This window comes from Pseudoliparis swirei, chromosome 13 (genome assembly GCF_029220125.1).
Source record: "Pseudoliparis swirei isolate HS2019 ecotype Mariana Trench chromosome 13, NWPU_hadal_v1, whole genome shotgun sequence".
NCBI classification, from domain to species: Eukaryota; Metazoa; Chordata; class Actinopteri; order Perciformes; family Liparidae; genus Pseudoliparis; species Pseudoliparis swirei.
The window spans coordinates 2543021-2561273 of NC_079400.1; the positions used below are offsets into that span (position 1 = coordinate 2543021).

The following is an 18253-nucleotide window of genomic DNA, read 5'->3' on the forward strand; positions in this document are numbered from 1 at the left end:
GACTTGTTTGTTCATGAAGTGCCTGCACACTGACAGTCAACAGGGTAATAGTGTTGCAAGTCATATTGGTTGACATTTGTCCACTCAGAAACTGCTGAGTCAGCTGGCCTGATCGGACACTAAGACCAAGAGAAGCAAAAATGTAGTTGGCTCTAAATTAAATAGCTGACATCACAACGATTTACTGTATGTCCAAGAAACCAAACACGTGCTTTCTTCCCCTGTGCAAAGGTCCCTTTTTGTTTACCCCCCCCTCCCCTTTTAGCTTAACTTTGTGAAGCCTGACATTGTCACTCCTCAAATGGGTCTGACATATGTTATGTGAGGTTATAGGTTAGGATCATTCATTCATGCACACAGACGAATACACAGAGCTAAACAAACAGCAGCTGAAGGTCCGTTGTTAAACGCTGGAAATGCATTATGTAGGAGACGCATTCCTGATCGACATACTGTCCAATTAACTGCCTGGCTGTAAAATAAATGGATGCCAGAAGGTGGGGATAAGTTGTTTTCAGTTATCTGGCTTTGTCTTTGGCTGTTTTGTGGAAGTGACATCAATTGTTTGATGAAGTTGAACTAGATAGATGTGCAGGCTGCTGGACACACACTTCACCCCTCTGTGATGAAGCAAATTCACTCCTATTATGGTGTGCCAGATGCAGGAGTGTGTTATCTAAGCGTGATCCGCAGTCTTGTGTAAGTAAGTGCATATTTTGGGCCTGTTTGGTGTGGGTGAGGGGACAATGGGAGCCTTACAGGTCTAAGATATGCCCCTAAAGTTAATGTCCCCGTTATCTCTACACCCTTCTCTTGCCCGACTATTGGCACTCCCTTTTACATAGTGTCTAGACATTTATCTCACAAAACGCAGACCCATGCACACACACCACCCAAAACCACTTGACAGTCCACCCAGATGGTGCACATACGCCCATATGGGATGATTTAATAGGCTTTAGTAAACTGCTCACTGACGCCTCAGCATTTGAGTCCTGATCGGAATCTCGGCCTGACAGTAATGCTGAGGCGTCAGTGAGCAGTTTACTAATCACAACAAAAACTCTCCTAAGAGGTTGGTAATAAGTTTCCAAAAAGGCTCGGTGGCTATGAACGTGGCCTTGGTGAACGACCATGAGACGAAACACTTTGGCACAGGACAGAGGGACGACGCAGACTATAAGCACATGAGGGTAATGGGGAACAGGTGGAAACAATCAGGGATCAGGGGAGACAATCAGACCGGTGACACATGAGGAAGGGCAAGTGACCTGAAACGAGAGGAGAGTTAGCCTTCAAAATAAAGCAGGAAGTTACGAGACAAAAACCCAAGACAAGACAAGCTTCACCACGGTGTGACAGTAGTGGTCTATTTTCTATTGTTTGTTCTGTGAAAAAATTAGAAAAAAGAAAGAAACATTTTAGTTGTATATTTGTGTGCTGTTTTATATTTTGAGTTAAAACATTATACATTCACAATATTTTACAACAGGAGAAAGCATACAGTAACACTGGAAATGAAAAGGCCTAATGCTCCTGATAAGGCCTTCAATACTGGTGTTTTCCCATTTCATAGTGTTTTCCATTGAGCACAGCAGTGTTCAATCGATGCTTAGAATGTCTACTCATATAATGGGCTGTGTTTGTCATTTGAAAACAAAATACCCTTCTGAGGTGACATAACGCTGTTTTGAAAGCAAAGTTGCATTTTGCAGGAGATATAAAGGGTTTAGCATTTTGTGTGAGTGGTTTTGGGATTTGTGTTTAGAGTTTTGAGAAAACGAGGCATGCTTTCAAAAAATGTGTTTAAGCAATCGAGAAAAACTGTAATCGCGCGCTCGCGGACAAGACATTCTCCGTGACGTCACTGAGTCACCATGGAAACAGTCTGCGCTTTGATGCGGTGACGTCGCTCGTAGTCGTGACGTCACGGAGCAGCGAAACAGAGTATATAGCAGTGATTTCCAGCAGAAGAGAAGAGAAGAGAAGAGAAGAGAAGAGAAGAGAAGAGAAGAGAAGAGAGAAGAGAGAGAGAAGAGAAGAAGAGAAGAGAAGAGAAGGAAGGAGAAGAGAGAGAAGAGAAGAGAAGAGAAGAGAAGAGAAGAGAAGAGAAGAGAAGAGAAGAGAAGAGAAGAGAAGAGAAGAGAAGAGAAGAGAAGAGAAGAGAAGTCTCCGGCCGGCGTCTCCGCTCCGGCCGGCGACTTCTCTCCCGCCAGTCTCCGCGCACTGGCCGGCGTCTCCGCTCCGGCCGGCGTCTCCGGCGTCTCCGGCCGGCGTCTCCGGCCGGCGTCTCCGGCCGGCGTCTCCGGCCGGCGTCTCCGGCCGGCGTCTCCGGCCGGCGTCTCCGGCCGGCGCAGATGAGCGAGGACCCGTTCGACGCTGCTTGCAGCTTTAATGTTTTTTGTTTGTTTTCTGGCTGGCATTGCCGTCAAAATATTGGTTGGAGATATAGATGGGGGTGCAAAAAAAACTGCCCAGCAAAAAGGCGCATTTTTTTGCGCCCCCCTCTGAATGGCGCCTTAGGCGGCCGCCTATACCGCCTGTAGGAAAAACCGCCCCTGAACGTCAGTAAACAGCTGGACGAGGCTTTGAAATCACGGAGTTTAAAAACATTTTTTTTTAGGAAACGTCGGACCAGTTGTGACGTCATGTTTTCAGCAGCGTTAATGTTGTGGTTGATCACAAAACAACGTCAGGGGACAAACACCGTCATGATCTGTGTGTCTGATGCTGCGGGTCAGAGGAGAAGGAGGTGCACCCGTTTGGTGGCGCGAGGAGCACTGCGCGGAGGAGGAAGTGGAGGAGGAGGAGGAGGAGCGTGGCGGGGGAGGGAGAGGAGGGGGGGCCCGTGAGCGTCGCGGAGCATGTCAGGGCGAAATTCTCACAAGAACTCAAATAAATGCCCCGTCGGATGATAAAACACATTTGGGGGGACTTGATGACAGAGAGAGTAACATTTATTCTTAAATACGGATGAATAAAAAAAATGTTTCTCCAGCAAAAAGGGCACTTTACTCATCCAGGGCAAAGGGGCTGGTGCTTGAGCACCACTAGGGCTCTATCTGTGCACGTGCCTGGTTGTAACTGTGTATTTTCATACTTCTAAAGATATATTTAACCGAACTTTCTTTGTTCAAATCACAAATCAAAACTAGTATTTTGAAAAGAGCTATAGAAATGTAATGTATAATAATAATAATAATTATTATTATTATAATTATTATTATTATACAGAATAATAATAATAATTATTATTATTATTATTATTATGACCAATTTTACGGCAAAAATCTGTTAATATGAGATATGAATGGGGGCGGGGCCAGCAGCGACATTGTCCGAGGCTTGACAGATTGATGGCGAACCGTCCAATAGGCTTGAAGTCGAGGACTCCATTAACCAATCAGAAGTGAGATGCCGACTCGGACCCCGCCCCTCCATATAATTAAACCTATACCAGCGTGGTGGTGGAGGTGTTTGGAGTTAAGACGAGAAGGCGTCGGGGGGGGGGGGGAACAAATAAGTGTGGTCACCTCGCGACTTTCCGGGCCATTAAAATACTCTCCAGCCCGAAAAACTAAAATGAAGTACACTTCCAGGTTTTCTCAGAAGACGTAGGGAGTTGACGTTAATGTAACTTTTTTTTTTTTTTAAACTGCAGCCGCTTCCTTGTTCGACAACGGGGTGAAATATCTCAACATCCTCACAAAGAAAACTTTGCTTGCTAGGCTGCTAACTCGCACGCAAGCAAGAAAAGAAGTATGATGCCCGCCGGAGACTTTGTCACGCGCCGTCTGTAACGTCTCCTCGCTCGAGCTCGGCGTCACTGGTGATTGTATTTACTCAGAAATGATATCTAGAGGACCGAAGACTGACTTTTGTAACGGTTTCTAGTAGCCATCATCCCCAGTGGAGGAAGGGCTGCAGCTGGTCGTACAGCCGCCGCACACAGAGCCCTCCGCCGGGCAGCACCTCTCCGCTGGTGTGCACTTCGCCCGGAGCCGAGTAGTCCCAGATTTGTTTCTGCTATCAAGATGTCTGGTCGAAATGGAGTCGGGCAGAACCGGGGAGCTACTTTAGGTCCACAACCCCTCAAGGCGACTATTCCCTATCAGCTGACCGGCATGTCTCGACCGAACCTGAGAGATGGAAAGTCAGGTATGAGCTCCACGCCTGTCACACTGCACGGATCACGAAGTTGTGTCCCTGGATGAGCGTGTATAGAATATAACCTGAGGCCATAATAGAAAAAATGCACATGTGACCTACTTAATATATACTTTGACACCAGCTATACCTCGTTTAACTGGTTTTAAACTTGACTTCGCAAAGTGATTGGGACACATGTAGCAGGGCAGCATCCATAAGAGGATCCATAATGTCAACATGGAAGCCAGTGCAGGCCTCAATCTGTAGCACAACTTCTGAGTTATGATAAATGTATGGTGAACTTTAATAATATTCTTAGCGATTAATTAACATGTTATTTTTCGTTTCTGGTATGCAGGTGAAATATTGATGTAGGTAGAACATTAGAGCATAAAGCTACAACATACTTTACTTTCTTATACTGAACCTTTTAAGCATGACGGTATAATTTAATCTGTTGGTGCATGTTGAATAAAAAGGTGACTCCTTCTGACAGCTGGAAAGCCCAAACCACAACAGCTGAGCTCCGGCATGAGGCGGACGATGTCTCTTGATGCCATCATCGGGCCGTACCTGCAGGGACACTGGCCCAAAGAACCAGAGGGCCAGATCCGCCTGTCTCGCAAGGACAAGTCAACCCAGGTCGGCTCCAGATGGAGAAAATGTGATCGTAATAATGCTGAATATGAATGGAATGTATGATCTCACCACGGATGTTTCCAAATTTAGATTTTTTTTTGTCGATTTAAAGTCATTCATGACTTTGGGAGGGTTGAGTCGTGTCAACGGAATAGTTTTTAGATGAAAAGGAAGTTGCTCGGAGACGGCCGGAGGGAGGGAGCGTCTGCTGCTCACAACGCTTACAGAGTGAGAACCGCAGCCGTGAGAACCGTCCCCGAAGTCAGCTGATGAGGCCGTGTTGGCTGCACCCATCCTCTCCGCTCTGCGTTCAGGCACTCGCCACTGCTGTTCGCTTACCCCTCTTTGTTTTTCAGTTTCTCCTACTCTTTCGTTCATCGACATGTGCAAAGAGAGAGTCCGTGGGTGTGGGTGGTGTGATGTGGCTGCAGATCAGCCTCTGAGCGTGACAAGTGTTGCCAAGTGTGCAACTTTGGTTAAAGTTGTGTGGAATTGTGTGACTTAAACGTAACCAAGCTTTTATTAGATATTAACCGTATAACTGGGCAGCTTGAGGCTAAAACTTTCAATACGTGTAAAAAGTGTTAGTTCTTATGTTCCCGGTCTTCCTCCCCAGACTCCGGACTCGTGGTTTGATAAATCTGAGAGCAGGAGAGGCGGCAGCAGCCACCAGCGCTCGGCATCGTGGGGCAGCGCTGAGCATCTGCGAGAGGTGAGTCGATGACGTCCAGTTTAGCAAACACACACACACGGCGGCTCCACACACACTTTGAGTAATGCAGTGAAGAGAGAGCAAGCTCAATTACTTTGATGCGTTGGGCAAGAGGAGACCAAAGGATGTCATCGACAGCGAAACTTCCCTTTTTCGACAGCTTTCAGAAGCCTTATTCCTTTTTGTCACTTACATTAGACATATAAACATTAAAAAAGTACAAAAATGTCAGACATAAGCATATATATATATATATATACACACACACATACATACATTCAAACATATATACACACATATACACATACATATATACACACACATACATACACACATATATACACGTATACATACATACATACCCCCAAAAAACAAAACAAAAATAACAAAAAGACAACAACAAAAAACAAGAAGCCTTATTCTTTTTTGTCACTTACATTTTTTTATTCGTTTAGACATATAAACATAAAAAAGTACAAATATGTCAGACATAAACATACACACACACACATACATACGTTCAAACATATACATATACACATACATACATGCATACATATATACACATATACATACATATACACACACGCATACATACACATACATATACACACACGCATACATACATACACATATACATACATATACACACACACATACATACACGTATACATATATACATACCCCCAAAAAACTAAACAAAAATAACAAAGACAACAACAACAACAAAGCAAGAAGCCTTATTCTTTTTTGTCACTTATATTTTTTTTATTAGTTTAGACATATAAACATAAAAAAAGTAAAAAAATGTCAGACATAAACATATATACATACACACATACACACACATACATACATTCAAACATACACACATATACACATATACATACCCCAAAAAAACTAAACAACAACAAAACAAGAAGCCTTATTCTTAATGTCTTTTTTTGTTGCTGAACCACTACAGTTTATCAGATAATCACTATTAAAAAGTTACGATGCTTTTAGATGAGACTCTTGTTATAATGCCCGTGACATGTTTAAAGACTTCCCCAGTGTGTGTGTGTGTGTGTTTTGTGTGTGCAAACTGATTGACTGACAATAACCTCTGGTCACTGCAGATCGCAAAACTAAAACAACAGCTGCAGCAGCGCAGCAAACCTGCCGTCTCAGGGGGGCATGACAAAGACCGCCAGCGTGGATACCCCCAAGGGAGCTGTAGCCTAGGAACCAATCAGGTACCTTGGCATCATCGCCACACACACACCGCACGACTCGTGCCATACGCGCATGAGTGTGCACATTGTTTGCGGGCGAAGTCGACAAAGATGTTTCTTCCTCGGCGCGGCCTCGTTCGTCTTCAGACGAGTGTTACCTCATCGGCGTGCGCTAGACGGTGCAGCGCATCGCAGGAAGTGAATCGAATAAAACACCGGAGCAACAGGAAGCCCCCTTTATCACGGCGTTTCTGCTTTTCACGACGAAATGCGTAGTTCTGCTTCTCGGCACAGCTGCTCTGCGCCGCCTTCCTGCACGGTGTCAAAATAAACTGAGCTGAGGCCGTTTCAGACCAAAGTGTGGTGACATGACAGACCAACAAGGAAGGTTGCAAACCTGATTTGTTATTTATTTCTTTGTGAAGGGGGGAGGGATTTAATAAGCACCAGCACACAGTCATATCTTTTTAGAATCTGTGGTTTTAACCATTTGACTCGGGAACCGCATCGGATTGTTTTATTGTTTTCAATGCTTATGTTTAACAGCCGATCGCACATACGACTCTAAAAAGCATGTGCGTATCTGTCTGTGGGGTGAAACGGTGGATTATTTTAACTGATGACATCAAAGAAAGTACAAATCTGGTGATATTCAAGAACAAATTTAAAGACATGACTCTGGAGAAGTATAGACATAACGGCATTGATGAAGCATAAGAAGAAACTGTTAATGGGGACAAGTTCTAGAATTTCTGGTATGCTTGTTTTGTTTTATGTATATGTGTGTGTATGTATGTGTGTGTATATATATTTTTTGGTTCTTTGAAATAAGATTTTTTTGAGAAATCATAGGTTAGGGCTCTTCTAAGCTCGATGCTTCAGCCTCGACCCTTTCGGTCAGCCACTTTCTTCTTTTGTTGAATTCTGATTGTTGTATATTTTGCTGATCGAAATAAGCTAAAATCAAACTAATAATACAGCTCTCGTACAAGAAATGCAGCTCAAAGTTCCTCACGATGAGAGCAAAGAAGAAAAACTGACGAGAAGACGGGAACGGCGTCTGCTCTGTTCAGCGGCCTGGATTCGATTCCATTGAACTTGTTTTTGTGTCCTCAGACTCAGCCAATTTCCATCCCCCTGGCGCCCCTGTCTACTTTGGTCCCTCGACTGCGCTGCAGCGTTGAGGGCCTCAACCAGGAGCTGGAAGGCATGTTCATCTGCCAGCCTCTGCATCCTCCGCACAGGGTAACTGACCTACCCGCCACACATCACACACGCACACAAAGATTCAGGAGTTGTCGGCTGGTGTTTTTAAAGATAATTTTCTGGAAGGCTGCATGTAATATGATGGCGGTTGACGATGTTGACACCGTGTTGTTTCCGTCTTATCAGATCCTTGAGGTTCCAGACGGTCACCGGGCTCCGGTTCCTCCGCAGAGCTGCAGCAGTGGATCTCAGAGTGACATGGCCACCACACCTTTTTCCTCCTCCTCCTCCTCCTCCTCCTCCTCCTCCTCCTCCTCCTCACCCAGCTCCTCTCCAACAAACATCTCCACCTCCCCACCCCACCTCGAAGATGCACCACTGGATCTGCACCAAGGTTAGCTAAGTATAACGCGTCAGCTCGCTGTGAGCAGATTGCACGGGTGGTTTAATTAACTTCTAAATGTGATTGTGTCTTATAGTCAAAGTCGAGTTTTGTCTCCACTCTCCTGCTAACGGTGCGTTTTCACTGTCCACTGTCACTAGATGCTTTATCAGTTACATTTAGTTTAGTTTAGCTCTTTCTGTTTGCTTTAATTAGGCTAAACAAAGGGGACTTCTCCTGTTGGAATGGACCAGTCGTAGAATAGTGAACTTAATTTCCCCTTTTCACTAATTATTTAGCATTATAGTTCATTTGTATTATCCTGTGACGAACTGATTGCAGTCACACTTTCTGACCAAGTTAGAGGAGCACATGTGTTGCTCGGCAAGTAAAGAAATCTGAAAATACTGTCCATGTGCATACTTATCGTTTACACTATTGTATAACACGTTTACGAGTTAAATATTGATTGTAGGTCATGGTTAAAATTGTTTTAAAAAAAATGTAATTCAGTGCAAATGTGTCACTTTATCCTTTTTTACTTCTAAATGTTTGTGAGTTAATACTTAAATGGAGTTAGTGTGGAATGAACCAAGCTGATTTCCTTGTGTTGGTAGGTGTAATATAAGTAACATGCACATATTTCCTAAAATCTTGTTGTAAAAATGGCCCTCAGATGTTTTGCCTGTAGAATCTCTGATTATATTCCCCCCCCCCCCCCTTCTGTTTATCAGACGGTGCAGAGATGTGCCTCCTGTCTCCGTCCTCCTCCCAGAATGAGGCGGAGGTCTCCCTGCCTCTGCTGATGTCGTCCTCCCCAGGGCCCAACAAGAGTTGCTGCTTCCAGAGAGAGCCACCGGAGGGCTGCGAGAAGATCAGAGTCTGGGAGGAAACCAGGTCAGTTTTGTTCTTGACCTAAACGCATCTGACTGACTCCTCTCTCCTGTTTCCTCTGAACCCTACCTTTGGCCGTCGCCAGTTTGAGGGAGCTTTCAAGAGTCCTCCACCTTTTGAGCATTGCCTTACCTTTTCAAACTTTGAAAAAAACACAACAAATGTTTCACACACACCTGGCAGCTTAAATGTTTTTATTTCATTTTCAAACGTGAAGTCTTTAGGCTCAGGTCACCTGAAGCAATTTATCAGACTCCCACGGCTCCCCCTGCAGCCACACATGCTGCAGCACTCGCCACGGCCTGTAAACTGACACCGATGTGTTACATGGGTGGGGCCCCCCTTAACTAGACCGTCTACATAGTACATAACTTGTTTAAGATGTTTTCCTTACCTCTACTTTAAAAAACTTGTTCTAATAAAGGGCTGTGCAATAACCTGACTCACTTCATTACAAATGTTGTGTTAAATCAGGCGGCGTTTGGACGCCCTCTAGTGGTGACCCTTGATATATACTGAAACCAGACATGAGCAGCCATTTAATCGGTGCGCTAGAACCAATTTGATTACACCATTTAAGACATCCTCTATTTTAAATGTTCAAAACTAAAACCACTTTCCTCAAGAGATTCAGTAGGGTGCAGCTACCACACTTACTGTAACTAGTAGCGCCTGTTGTTTTACCGTATGTTGTTATCTGAACTCAAGGTGCAATACTTCTTGTGACAGTTTCAATTACAGGGTTCGTACGGTCATGGAAAACCTGGATAAGTCATGGAATTTTAAAATGGTCATTTCCAGGCCTGGAAAAGTCATGGAAAAAAACTGAAATCATAAAAGTTTTGGAAAGTCCTGGAAATTTGTTATAATCACACGTTCTTTTACGCCGAGTTTTAAATAATTAATATGTTTTTAAAGAAAGACGCTCAAAATATAAGCCGGCGTACGCAATCAATACGCACCATTTTCTACATTTTTCATGTTTATACCGAAATTTCAGTTTGGTCATGGACATTTGGTTTAAAGTCCTGGAAATCCATCGGTCAACATGAACTCTGCAATTAAGAATTTATGGTTGTTAAGCTTTTATTTTTTTGCCTGAATCTGTGACTTGTAATGTCTGAGGTAGAATAAAGCCTGGCCCACTAGAGACTAGTGGCTTCTAGTCATGAGGTGTGGCTACTTTTGAGTATATTTTTAAGTATATGCGTCGTGACATTGACAGTCACAACAACAATGTCAGCCGTGCTGAAGATGTGTCTGTTTCTTATGGTCCCTCTACTCTCATCCTATAGCACTCCACGCCAACATAAGCCAGCCCTCCTCTCCTCCTGCCCAGACCCCAACAAGGTAAACTTCAGCCCCCATGGGGGCTCAGCCTTCTGCCCTGTCAGCCTCCTGCACCCCTCCATGGACCTGTTGTTCCGCAGCCTCGCCGTCTCCCCGGTGGGAAGTTGCTCGGGCCAGGAATCGAGCGCCTGCCAGGCAACGTCCTTTGGCAACCGGGCAGCTCCTCCAGATCCTCCCTCCGCCGCCTCTGTGATGGGAGAAAGCTCTGGGGGGGGGTCTCGCTTTCTGATTCCAGCTCCGGCAAAAATATTTCAATGATCTGGGACAGATTTGTTGATGTCTCTTTATTTGAGAAAAGGACCTTCGCTTTTCTATCCAGATTTAAAATAATCTTATGTTGAAAAATAATATTGGAAAAAATAAATAATATCTTACTCGTATGCAATCCAATGGATATGCTTTATGGGCTACTTGTTTTTGGTGTCCGGGCATTGTGATATTTCTAAATTAAGGCATTTCTGTCATTTCATCATCCAAAGATTTCTATTTTTGGCCAAACACACGTGTGAGATACAGGGCTGTCTTATTCCTCTCTTTACTCTGACATGAGATTTGTTGGATAACTGACCCCCTCACATGCTTCACCTATTTCTGTTTTCCCCAAAGAAGTTATGACACACACTTATACGATACTGGTTTTTAAATTCTGACCGCAGTGCGTCATCTCTGTCCAAAATGTTAGACGTCTGGGTCAAGTAAGAAAAACACTTCCCAGATAAATTTGCTTGTTTTTAAGTATTCAAAGATATTTATCTGCAATTATTTTTACCTAACTTGACCTTGCACCTGTTGCTGGTGTACAAAGCACGACAAATCAGTTGGGTATTTTATATATACCTGATTTAAAAAAAATTAAAAATAAACACAATGAAATCACATTTTGACTGAAGGGTATTTTCCAGTTGTTGGACTTGGGTAGCATTTGTATCTAAATGCTTCCGCTCATTCATTCCTGCTGTAAAAGTTGTACAGATGTTATTTGTGTCTTGTTTACTGGGGGAGGAGATGCATAACTTCTGCATGTGTTCATGGATTTAAAAACAAACCCCGCTAGTCCTCGATGTTGTCGATGTCTGCTTGCTGGTATGTTTATAGATTTGAGGTTTCACCGCCTAGTTGACTACCTAACCAGTAGTGGTGTAGATATGGCATCTGTAATATTTCTCTGAAGATGTTCGTGTTCTTCTGCCAAGCTGTTCAAATAGTTTTATTTCTGGTAGACATGTTTGCACAAATTGAACTGCTACTTTCGAGTCGCAATTCATATTTTTTTATATTCACTTTTGTACTTTTAAGAGTAGTAATGTGTATTTTCTACATCTTTTTTTCAATTACCTGCAACATAAGCTAAACATAAATAAATAACCCTGTTGCTTTTAGTTTAGTTTTGTCAGTATAATTGAGGCCGGTGTTACATAAGATACTGTATCGGGTGGATTTTTATGCACTTCCAGGAGAGGGTTTTAACGTGGAGGAGATGTCTCTCTTCCTTAGTCCTGGGTTTATTATCTCTGACATGAGTTGTTTTGTTTGTGTGTGCTTGTGGATGGAAAGTTAACTATAGTATGATTGTTTGACTTATAGTTTTAGTATCCTGGTTAAATACTGATTGCTTGAAACATTGTCTTTTTCCAAATAAGCCTCAATTTCAATGTTTTATGAATCTGTGTGGATGCTGGGAGATGTGCTGTTATCTCAGGTTCTGTGTTCTGTCCACATAAATATATGATTGATAATGTGTTGTCATGGTGATTCATTAAACTAGTAGTCCCAACTGCACTGGTCTGAATGTCCAATGTGTGCAGACAGGTGTATTATAGCACCTGGACTCTTGTGATCTGAAAACCAGATGAAGGATATGAAAGATGCATTGTGACTTTCATAAACTTATTGATTTATTGGTTCAGAAAATATTCACAAATACAAAAGTTGCAATTCTAGTTGCCTTCCAACATTGAAATTCCAGAATTCAAAAACGTAACTCTTACTTAGTTGGCCATTTAAATGCCATGTTTTATCTATTTATTGCGTTTAAAAGAGGTGTCATTTTCCCTTTTGGAAGGTCAGAATTCCTCCTTAATAAGTGGGGAAACCATGACGTCATGCATCGGGTGTAAGTCCTGAGCTCACAAGTCTTTATGGCCGTTATCTTTCCTCATATAGATTAGATGAGCATGTCGTTGATCCTCTCCTTCAGGACCATTTGGTTGATGGTTGTTCCCGGAAAACTGAATTCAGGTTATAAGATCTAAACGAAATAGCAGGCATGACCTTACACACCAGTTTAAAAAAGTGTTTATAGATTTTATGGACAATCGATTAAGTGCTCAAAAAAAATCACTAACATACAATTTCACAACAACTGGGAAATCTGTGTGGCAAGAGTTCTCAAAATACTTCAGCATACGACGTAATACGATTTAAAATGAACTAAATGTCCCTTACATAAATAAAAAAAAGCAGATGAGATTTAATTTAATTTTTTTGGCACGAATATTTTCCTGTGACCGTCAAATTTACACACATTTTTTACCCGTGGGGCTAATTTGACCCCAGCAATGAAAACCTCCAGAAAATGATTATAATTAATACTGTTTCCCAAGTTTAAGTGTCCTGTACTTTATGTTTGTTTGTTGACTACCTAAATAGCCCTTTAAATAAATAAAAAAGTTGATATTTCTTATTTGTTTTACACAGTGAAAAACAGCCTGGGGTCAAATTGACCCCAAAGAACACCGATGCATACGAGTTGTGTTCAGGACATTGAAAACATATCATGTACATTTTATGTTTCCCAGTTGTTCCCAATAAATTAGGAAAAGTCATGAAATATGAAGCAAATGATGTCAATAATTTATTTAGGGCCATTAAACATTTAATCTTTAACAAGAGGACAGGAAAAGACCGTATGGGCTTCTTTCTTTTTAAAGATCTGCATATACAGCTGTTGCCGGTGCATTGTGGGATTGGCTGACGGGCAAGAGGGGGGGGGGGGGGGGGTCGCAATTCACTGTCTTCAACATTCAGAGGAAAGACGCACGAGCTCCTCCGCTGCAGCGCGCATCGTTCACCGGCCGGTATTCGCTCCAACGGACTCCGCCGTGACGCCGGACTGCCCGACATGTTGGCCGGCATCGCCAAGCAGCTCAAGAACCATCCAGCTGTGAGTCCCACGCGCCGCAGAGTCTGTCTTTACTCCACGCCATCGACCCGGTGACATTGAAGGCGCTGGTGATGACGCGATGGTGTGGTTATGCGTTCAGCTCTTCCGCAGCTTTTCTCAGTGATTGAATGTTTTTTTGGGGTGTTTTTTTTAATTTTCAGTCCATATGCGACAGATTGATTATGTCTATATATAAACGACTGCAGAAAATCCTTGCCATGTAGCTGTGTAGATTTAGGTTGAAATAACCGATGAAGAAATTGAACATCATCCACACTGTAATCCACATCTTCTCCCCTCATTGCTATATTCCTGTTATTTCCATTTCTTTAGTTGACGCTTATATTTTTGCTCTGCTCTGAGCTTCAGTGTGTTTCTTTCCTCGAAAAATGAAGCCACCTGCTCCAATGAGTCATTCATGCATTATTACAGGAGCAATCGTTTTTTATTGGCTTGTTCCAAGTGCACAATCTCGTTTAACCTCTAAGAGATATGCATGCCCACACAGAGCCATGCATATAGGTCGCTGCAGCACGTACATACACACTGTATGGACGCCGAGTGGAAGAGACCGATTCTCCAAGGGCGACGGGGTGAAACGCTTTGCTTTAGGGCGGCGTCCATATAAATAGACCACTGGGCGTTTTACATACAGTGTCCCCCGACATCCTGTAAGCTTCACATTATAGGTGAAACATTTCCATTATCATCATGAACAGGGGGAGTTATGATATATCTGAATATAACCATTGACACAACATTAATTTGATTCAGCCTGTTGTTTCCCAGTAAGACTTAATAAAGGTGAAGAGTTACCTGTGTGGGGGAGTCCTGGGGGGGGGGGGATACATCAGGATAAAGAATACAAATAAAATATATGTTAATGGAATGAAATGTAAATACTCAAGAAGCAAGCGCTTCAAAATTTTACTTATTTGAGTGCATGTACTCAGTTACTTTGCACCACTGATGAAAAGTGAAATGTATAAGCTGTTACACATTTTATTTAAACAATCAGACTAAATTCTGTAATCTCATAAACTGCATCGGCCCCCCATATCTAATTTGTTGAAATGGAATAAGTGTTTGACCGCAACCAGAGATCACCACACAAATCTGAGGTCAAGAAATTAACAGGATATAAATATGATTTGTATCCTCTTTTTCACCTTCAACTTCCTCTAAATTAATGGCATGTGGGTCCCCCACTGGGTCCCCCATGACTGACTCTGTCACCCCCAGGACTACCTCCTCTTCTTCCTCCTTCCTCTCTCCTCCTTCTTCCCCCTCCTTCCTCTTCCTTCTCCTTCCTCTTCCTTCTCCTTCTTCTTCCTACTCCTCCTCCCTCCTCCTTCTTCTTCCCTCCTGGAGGCCTCCTCCACACACATGTCACTTTAACATGCACTTTTAACTTAAACACACGTCACATGTAACATACACTTTAACTTAAAACACACATGTCTCTTGAAACACACACCTAAACACTTTCCCGTTATTTGTTTATCTTTATCTTATTTGTTTATCTTTATTTATCTTATCTTATACTTAAGTTAATACACACTTTGCACTGTTGCTGTCGCGTTGATTGTTGTTTGTCATGTCAAATGTTGCACCTTTCGCCAAAAAAATCCTCGTTTGTGTAAACATTCCTGGCAATAAACGGATTCTGATTCTGATTCTGATTCTGATTCTCTAATAACCTCTGACATTTTTCAAATAAAGCAGGATTCCTTTGTTTTAACGTCTGCAAGTACAAACTAAACAGAAATAAGGAATCATAATTCTCTGCTCGTAGTTTTTGGTATGAAACATGCACTGTCGTTAATTTCTCTTGTTCTTTACTCACATAGCTCATCCCCCTCTTCTTCTTCATCGGTGGCGGGGGCGCCATGAGCATGCTGTACTTGGGTCGTCTGGCTCTGAGAAACCCTGCTGTCTCGTAAGTGTCTAATCTGAGAAAGAGATATTTTAGAAAAATATTATTTTCTCTTTTTTTTAATGAAACCTCGGTGTATCTGTTTAATTATAAGTCGTGAGAAGAATTCTGACAACCTCACAAAAAGAGTTCTCCTGTCTTCTTGTCCTCAGATGGGATCACAAGAACAACCCTGAGCCCTGGAACAACATGCCGCCCGATCATCAGTACAAAGTAAAGCCTTTATTTTTCATGAATAATGTGGTGGAAATTAATGTATAGTTTCCTTGTGAGAAATCAAAAGTACTTTTATGTTTCCTCATACAAATAACTCCCTTACTTTCGCCCTCATCCTGATTGTGTACGTTTCTGTCTGTATTTGCAGCTCTTCTCAATTAACACTGACTACTCCAAGCTGAAGAAGGAAGGGCCTGATTTCTAAGTCGCCGTGTCTTCGCGCCTCCGTCTCTGATATTGTCGTCAGTGTGGGGAGCCTCTGCACCTTTTGTCAAATAGAAAACAAACTCCTGAAATTGAATGACATGCTGCACTCATTCAGTCAAATCATTTCCAATGTGAAGGGGGAAAGGGATCATTCACTTATCAGTGACTGTATGAATAAAAGAGGCAGCCACCTGTTTTGACTAATTAAAGTATTTATCTTTGACTTTGTGTTTATTATTAAAACTATTGCAATCTCACATGTGTGTGTATTAACATGTGCAAAGTTTAAGCACAGTAGCTTTGATAAAAGACTAAAGCACACCTAGACATCCAGTAATTTCATTATGCATAAACATTAGCCCCATAAGGAGGGATCTATCATAACCACTTGTCAGATATATGTTTCATCTTTTCTGTTATGGCATTTAAATAATTGTGTTTTTCAAAATGTAACACCAAGATAAGTCACTATGATTTTCGATATATACTGACAACGATCTAAATAGCTATTAATGAGATATATTTATATTTTATGTTTAGACAACCCATTTTAGCTTATAAAATGCATGACAGTTTGGGCTTTATTTCATCCACATGCCTGGTCGGCTAGGAGGACTGACCATCTCCAAGGAGTGTTTTGAAAGTGTACTGTTACAGTAACAGATGGAAACATGGAGAGATCAAGAAGTATCCCTCAGGGACATAGTGTTACGTTGAGTGAGCACGGGAACTGATTTAAAAACAAAGTTTTGACCCAACTCAACTCAAACATTTTTTATATAACACTGAAATCCATGTTATTCCTCGAGCCTCCACTAGGTGGCACTGGTTGGTGTCAAACCCCCATTCGGCTCAAATAGAAGAAGAAAATCAAATCGTCTTCTCGCGAGAGTTCAGTTAAAAAAAACGCGGGACACCGTGAGGTTTAAAACCGTTGAATCTGAAAGTGACAACACTCAGTCATCGGAGGGTAACACTTCTTTAACTAGACACAACTTGGAATACGTGACGCGGTCCTCAATTTAGCGCCGTTTGTTTAATACTTGCCTGATATATACAAACCCGGTGAACGCTGATGTTTACCGTGTTAGACGGTTGTTAGCTCCCGTTAGCTCCCGTTAGCTAACCAGCTGTGTGTCTAATGGATCACACGGAGGACTTGTCTGCTCGGGTCCTGCTGGAGCAGATCCTCAGCACCGAGCCCCCCAGGAGCCCCATCACCCGCAGGTAACAGCACCGTCACCTGTATTAAGTCGTAACGTTACTGGGAGCGAACAGGTCAAATGATCGGCGTTTCAAGGGTTGCATAACTAACGCCAGTTAAACGAGCACTATTGTTATTGATCCTCTACCTGGCTTCACGTGGTTGCGTGTGTTGAATTAAATAAAAGTAATTTACCCCGACTATACCTTTTTAATAAAATCAGCTTAACACTTGAATGGCACTTATTTATGGTATTTTTTATTGTTCGGCTTTCTTGTAGAAATGTTACTTTCTATGATATGATATTCCTTTATTCGTCCTACAGTGGGGGAATTTAAAAAATCACAGCAGATTTATTTATAATATTTTATTTTTATTATATATATATATATATATATATTTTAAATTATATTTATTCATTTATAAATTTAATCTTGTTCTGAGTTTTTACTCGTGGTTGAATGCACTTATTGCAAGTCTCTGGATAAGTGTCAGCTAAATGACATGTATTATAATGACACATTTATTGTTAAACCTACACCTGACGTAGGTGGAGTAATTTGACAAATACATTTTTAACTTTTAACTTGACATAAAGGAGCCAAGTGAATTTATATCCATTTTTGAACTAGTTAATTATAAGCCGTCTTGTCTGAAGTTCCTCCCAAATGCCGACGACCAGCTCAACCAGAAGCAGCTATCGACTGAGCAGGAAAGATGCTGGTGCCCAAACCCCGCAGAACATCCTGAGGCGAAGCCTGGGACGTAAACTACAGGAGGTGAGGAAGCAGAGCTGAGGTAATGATGATGGACGTGCTCTTGATTCTATTGAAGTTCACGTATTGGCCTTCCCTCCAGAGTATAACCAGGAAATGCCTGACCGCCACTAAAAAGATGACCGTCTCTTTCATGCTGCAAAAGACCAACACGTCAGCCTCAACCTCGGTGATGTGTGACGATGGGGACACGCCGAGGCACATA

At 42.3% G+C, this 18253-nt stretch overlaps 3 protein-coding genes across 3 annotated transcripts in view; all 3 read left to right on the forward strand.

Moving 5' to 3' along the window:
• The first annotated feature begins 2263 nt into the window (after positions 1 to 2263).
• LOC130204018 (protein FAM117A-like) lies at positions 2264 to 12282 on the forward strand. Its single transcript, XM_056430491.1, has 8 exons — positions 2264 to 4158; positions 4646 to 4791; positions 5405 to 5500; positions 6619 to 6735; positions 7831 to 7959; positions 8107 to 8314; positions 9037 to 9199; positions 10492 to 12282. The coding sequence occupies exons 1-8, from the start codon at positions 4035 to 4037 to the stop codon at positions 10802 to 10804; spliced, it is 1296 nt and encodes a 431-aa protein (XP_056286466.1). The 5' UTR covers positions 2264 to 4034; the 3' UTR covers positions 10805 to 12282.
• Positions 12283 to 13592: 1310 nt separating this feature from the next.
• ndufa4b (NDUFA4 mitochondrial complex associated b) lies at positions 13593 to 16291 on the forward strand. The gene is made up of 4 exons (XM_056430276.1): positions 13593 to 13709; positions 15560 to 15648; positions 15798 to 15858; positions 16010 to 16291. The coding sequence occupies exons 1-4, from the start codon at positions 13668 to 13670 to the stop codon at positions 16064 to 16066; spliced, it is 249 nt and encodes an 82-aa protein (XP_056286251.1). The 5' UTR covers positions 13593 to 13667; the 3' UTR covers positions 16067 to 16291.
• A 731-nt stretch (positions 16292 to 17022) lies between these two features.
• cenpt (centromere protein T) overlaps positions 17023 to 18253 on the forward strand; it is an 8208-nt gene continuing 6977 nt past the window's right edge. The window contains exons 1-3 of the mRNA XM_056429671.1: positions 17023 to 17295; positions 17931 to 18051; positions 18131 to 18253. The exon at positions 18131 to 18253 is cut by the window's right edge and continues 22 nt beyond it. Coding sequence (XP_056285646.1) covers positions 17210 to 17295; positions 17931 to 18051; positions 18131 to 18253 — 330 coding nt within the window. The 5' untranslated portion in view covers positions 17023 to 17209. The remainder of the gene's footprint in view (positions 17296 to 17930; positions 18052 to 18130) is intronic.

What these genes read in the sequence shown, in the direction of transcription:
- LOC130204018 (XM_056430491.1), top strand. Translation starts at nt 4,035, where the DNA reads ATGTCTGGTCGAAATGGAGTCGGGCAGAACCGGGGAGCTACTTTAGGT. An exon ending in GCAAGGACAAGTCAACCCAG is followed by an intron (nt 4,792 to 5,404) that starts GTCGGCTCCAGA and finishes CTTCCTCCCCAG; the next exon opens with ACTCCGGACTCGTGGTTTGA. An exon ending in GCGCTGAGCATCTGCGAGAG is followed by an intron (nt 5,501 to 6,618) that starts GTGAGTCGATGA and finishes TGGTCACTGCAG; the next exon opens with ATCGCAAAACTAAAACAACA.
- ndufa4b (XM_056430276.1), top strand. Translation starts at nt 13,668, where the DNA reads ATGTTGGCCGGCATCGCCAAGCAGCTCAAGAACCATCCAGCT. An exon ending in AGCTCAAGAACCATCCAGCT is followed by an intron (nt 13,710 to 15,559) that starts GTGAGTCCCACG and finishes TTACTCACATAG; the next exon opens with CTCATCCCCCTCTTCTTCTT. An exon ending in CGCCCGATCATCAGTACAAA is followed by an intron (nt 15,859 to 16,009) that starts GTAAAGCCTTTA and finishes CTGTATTTGCAG; the next exon opens with CTCTTCTCAATTAACACTGA.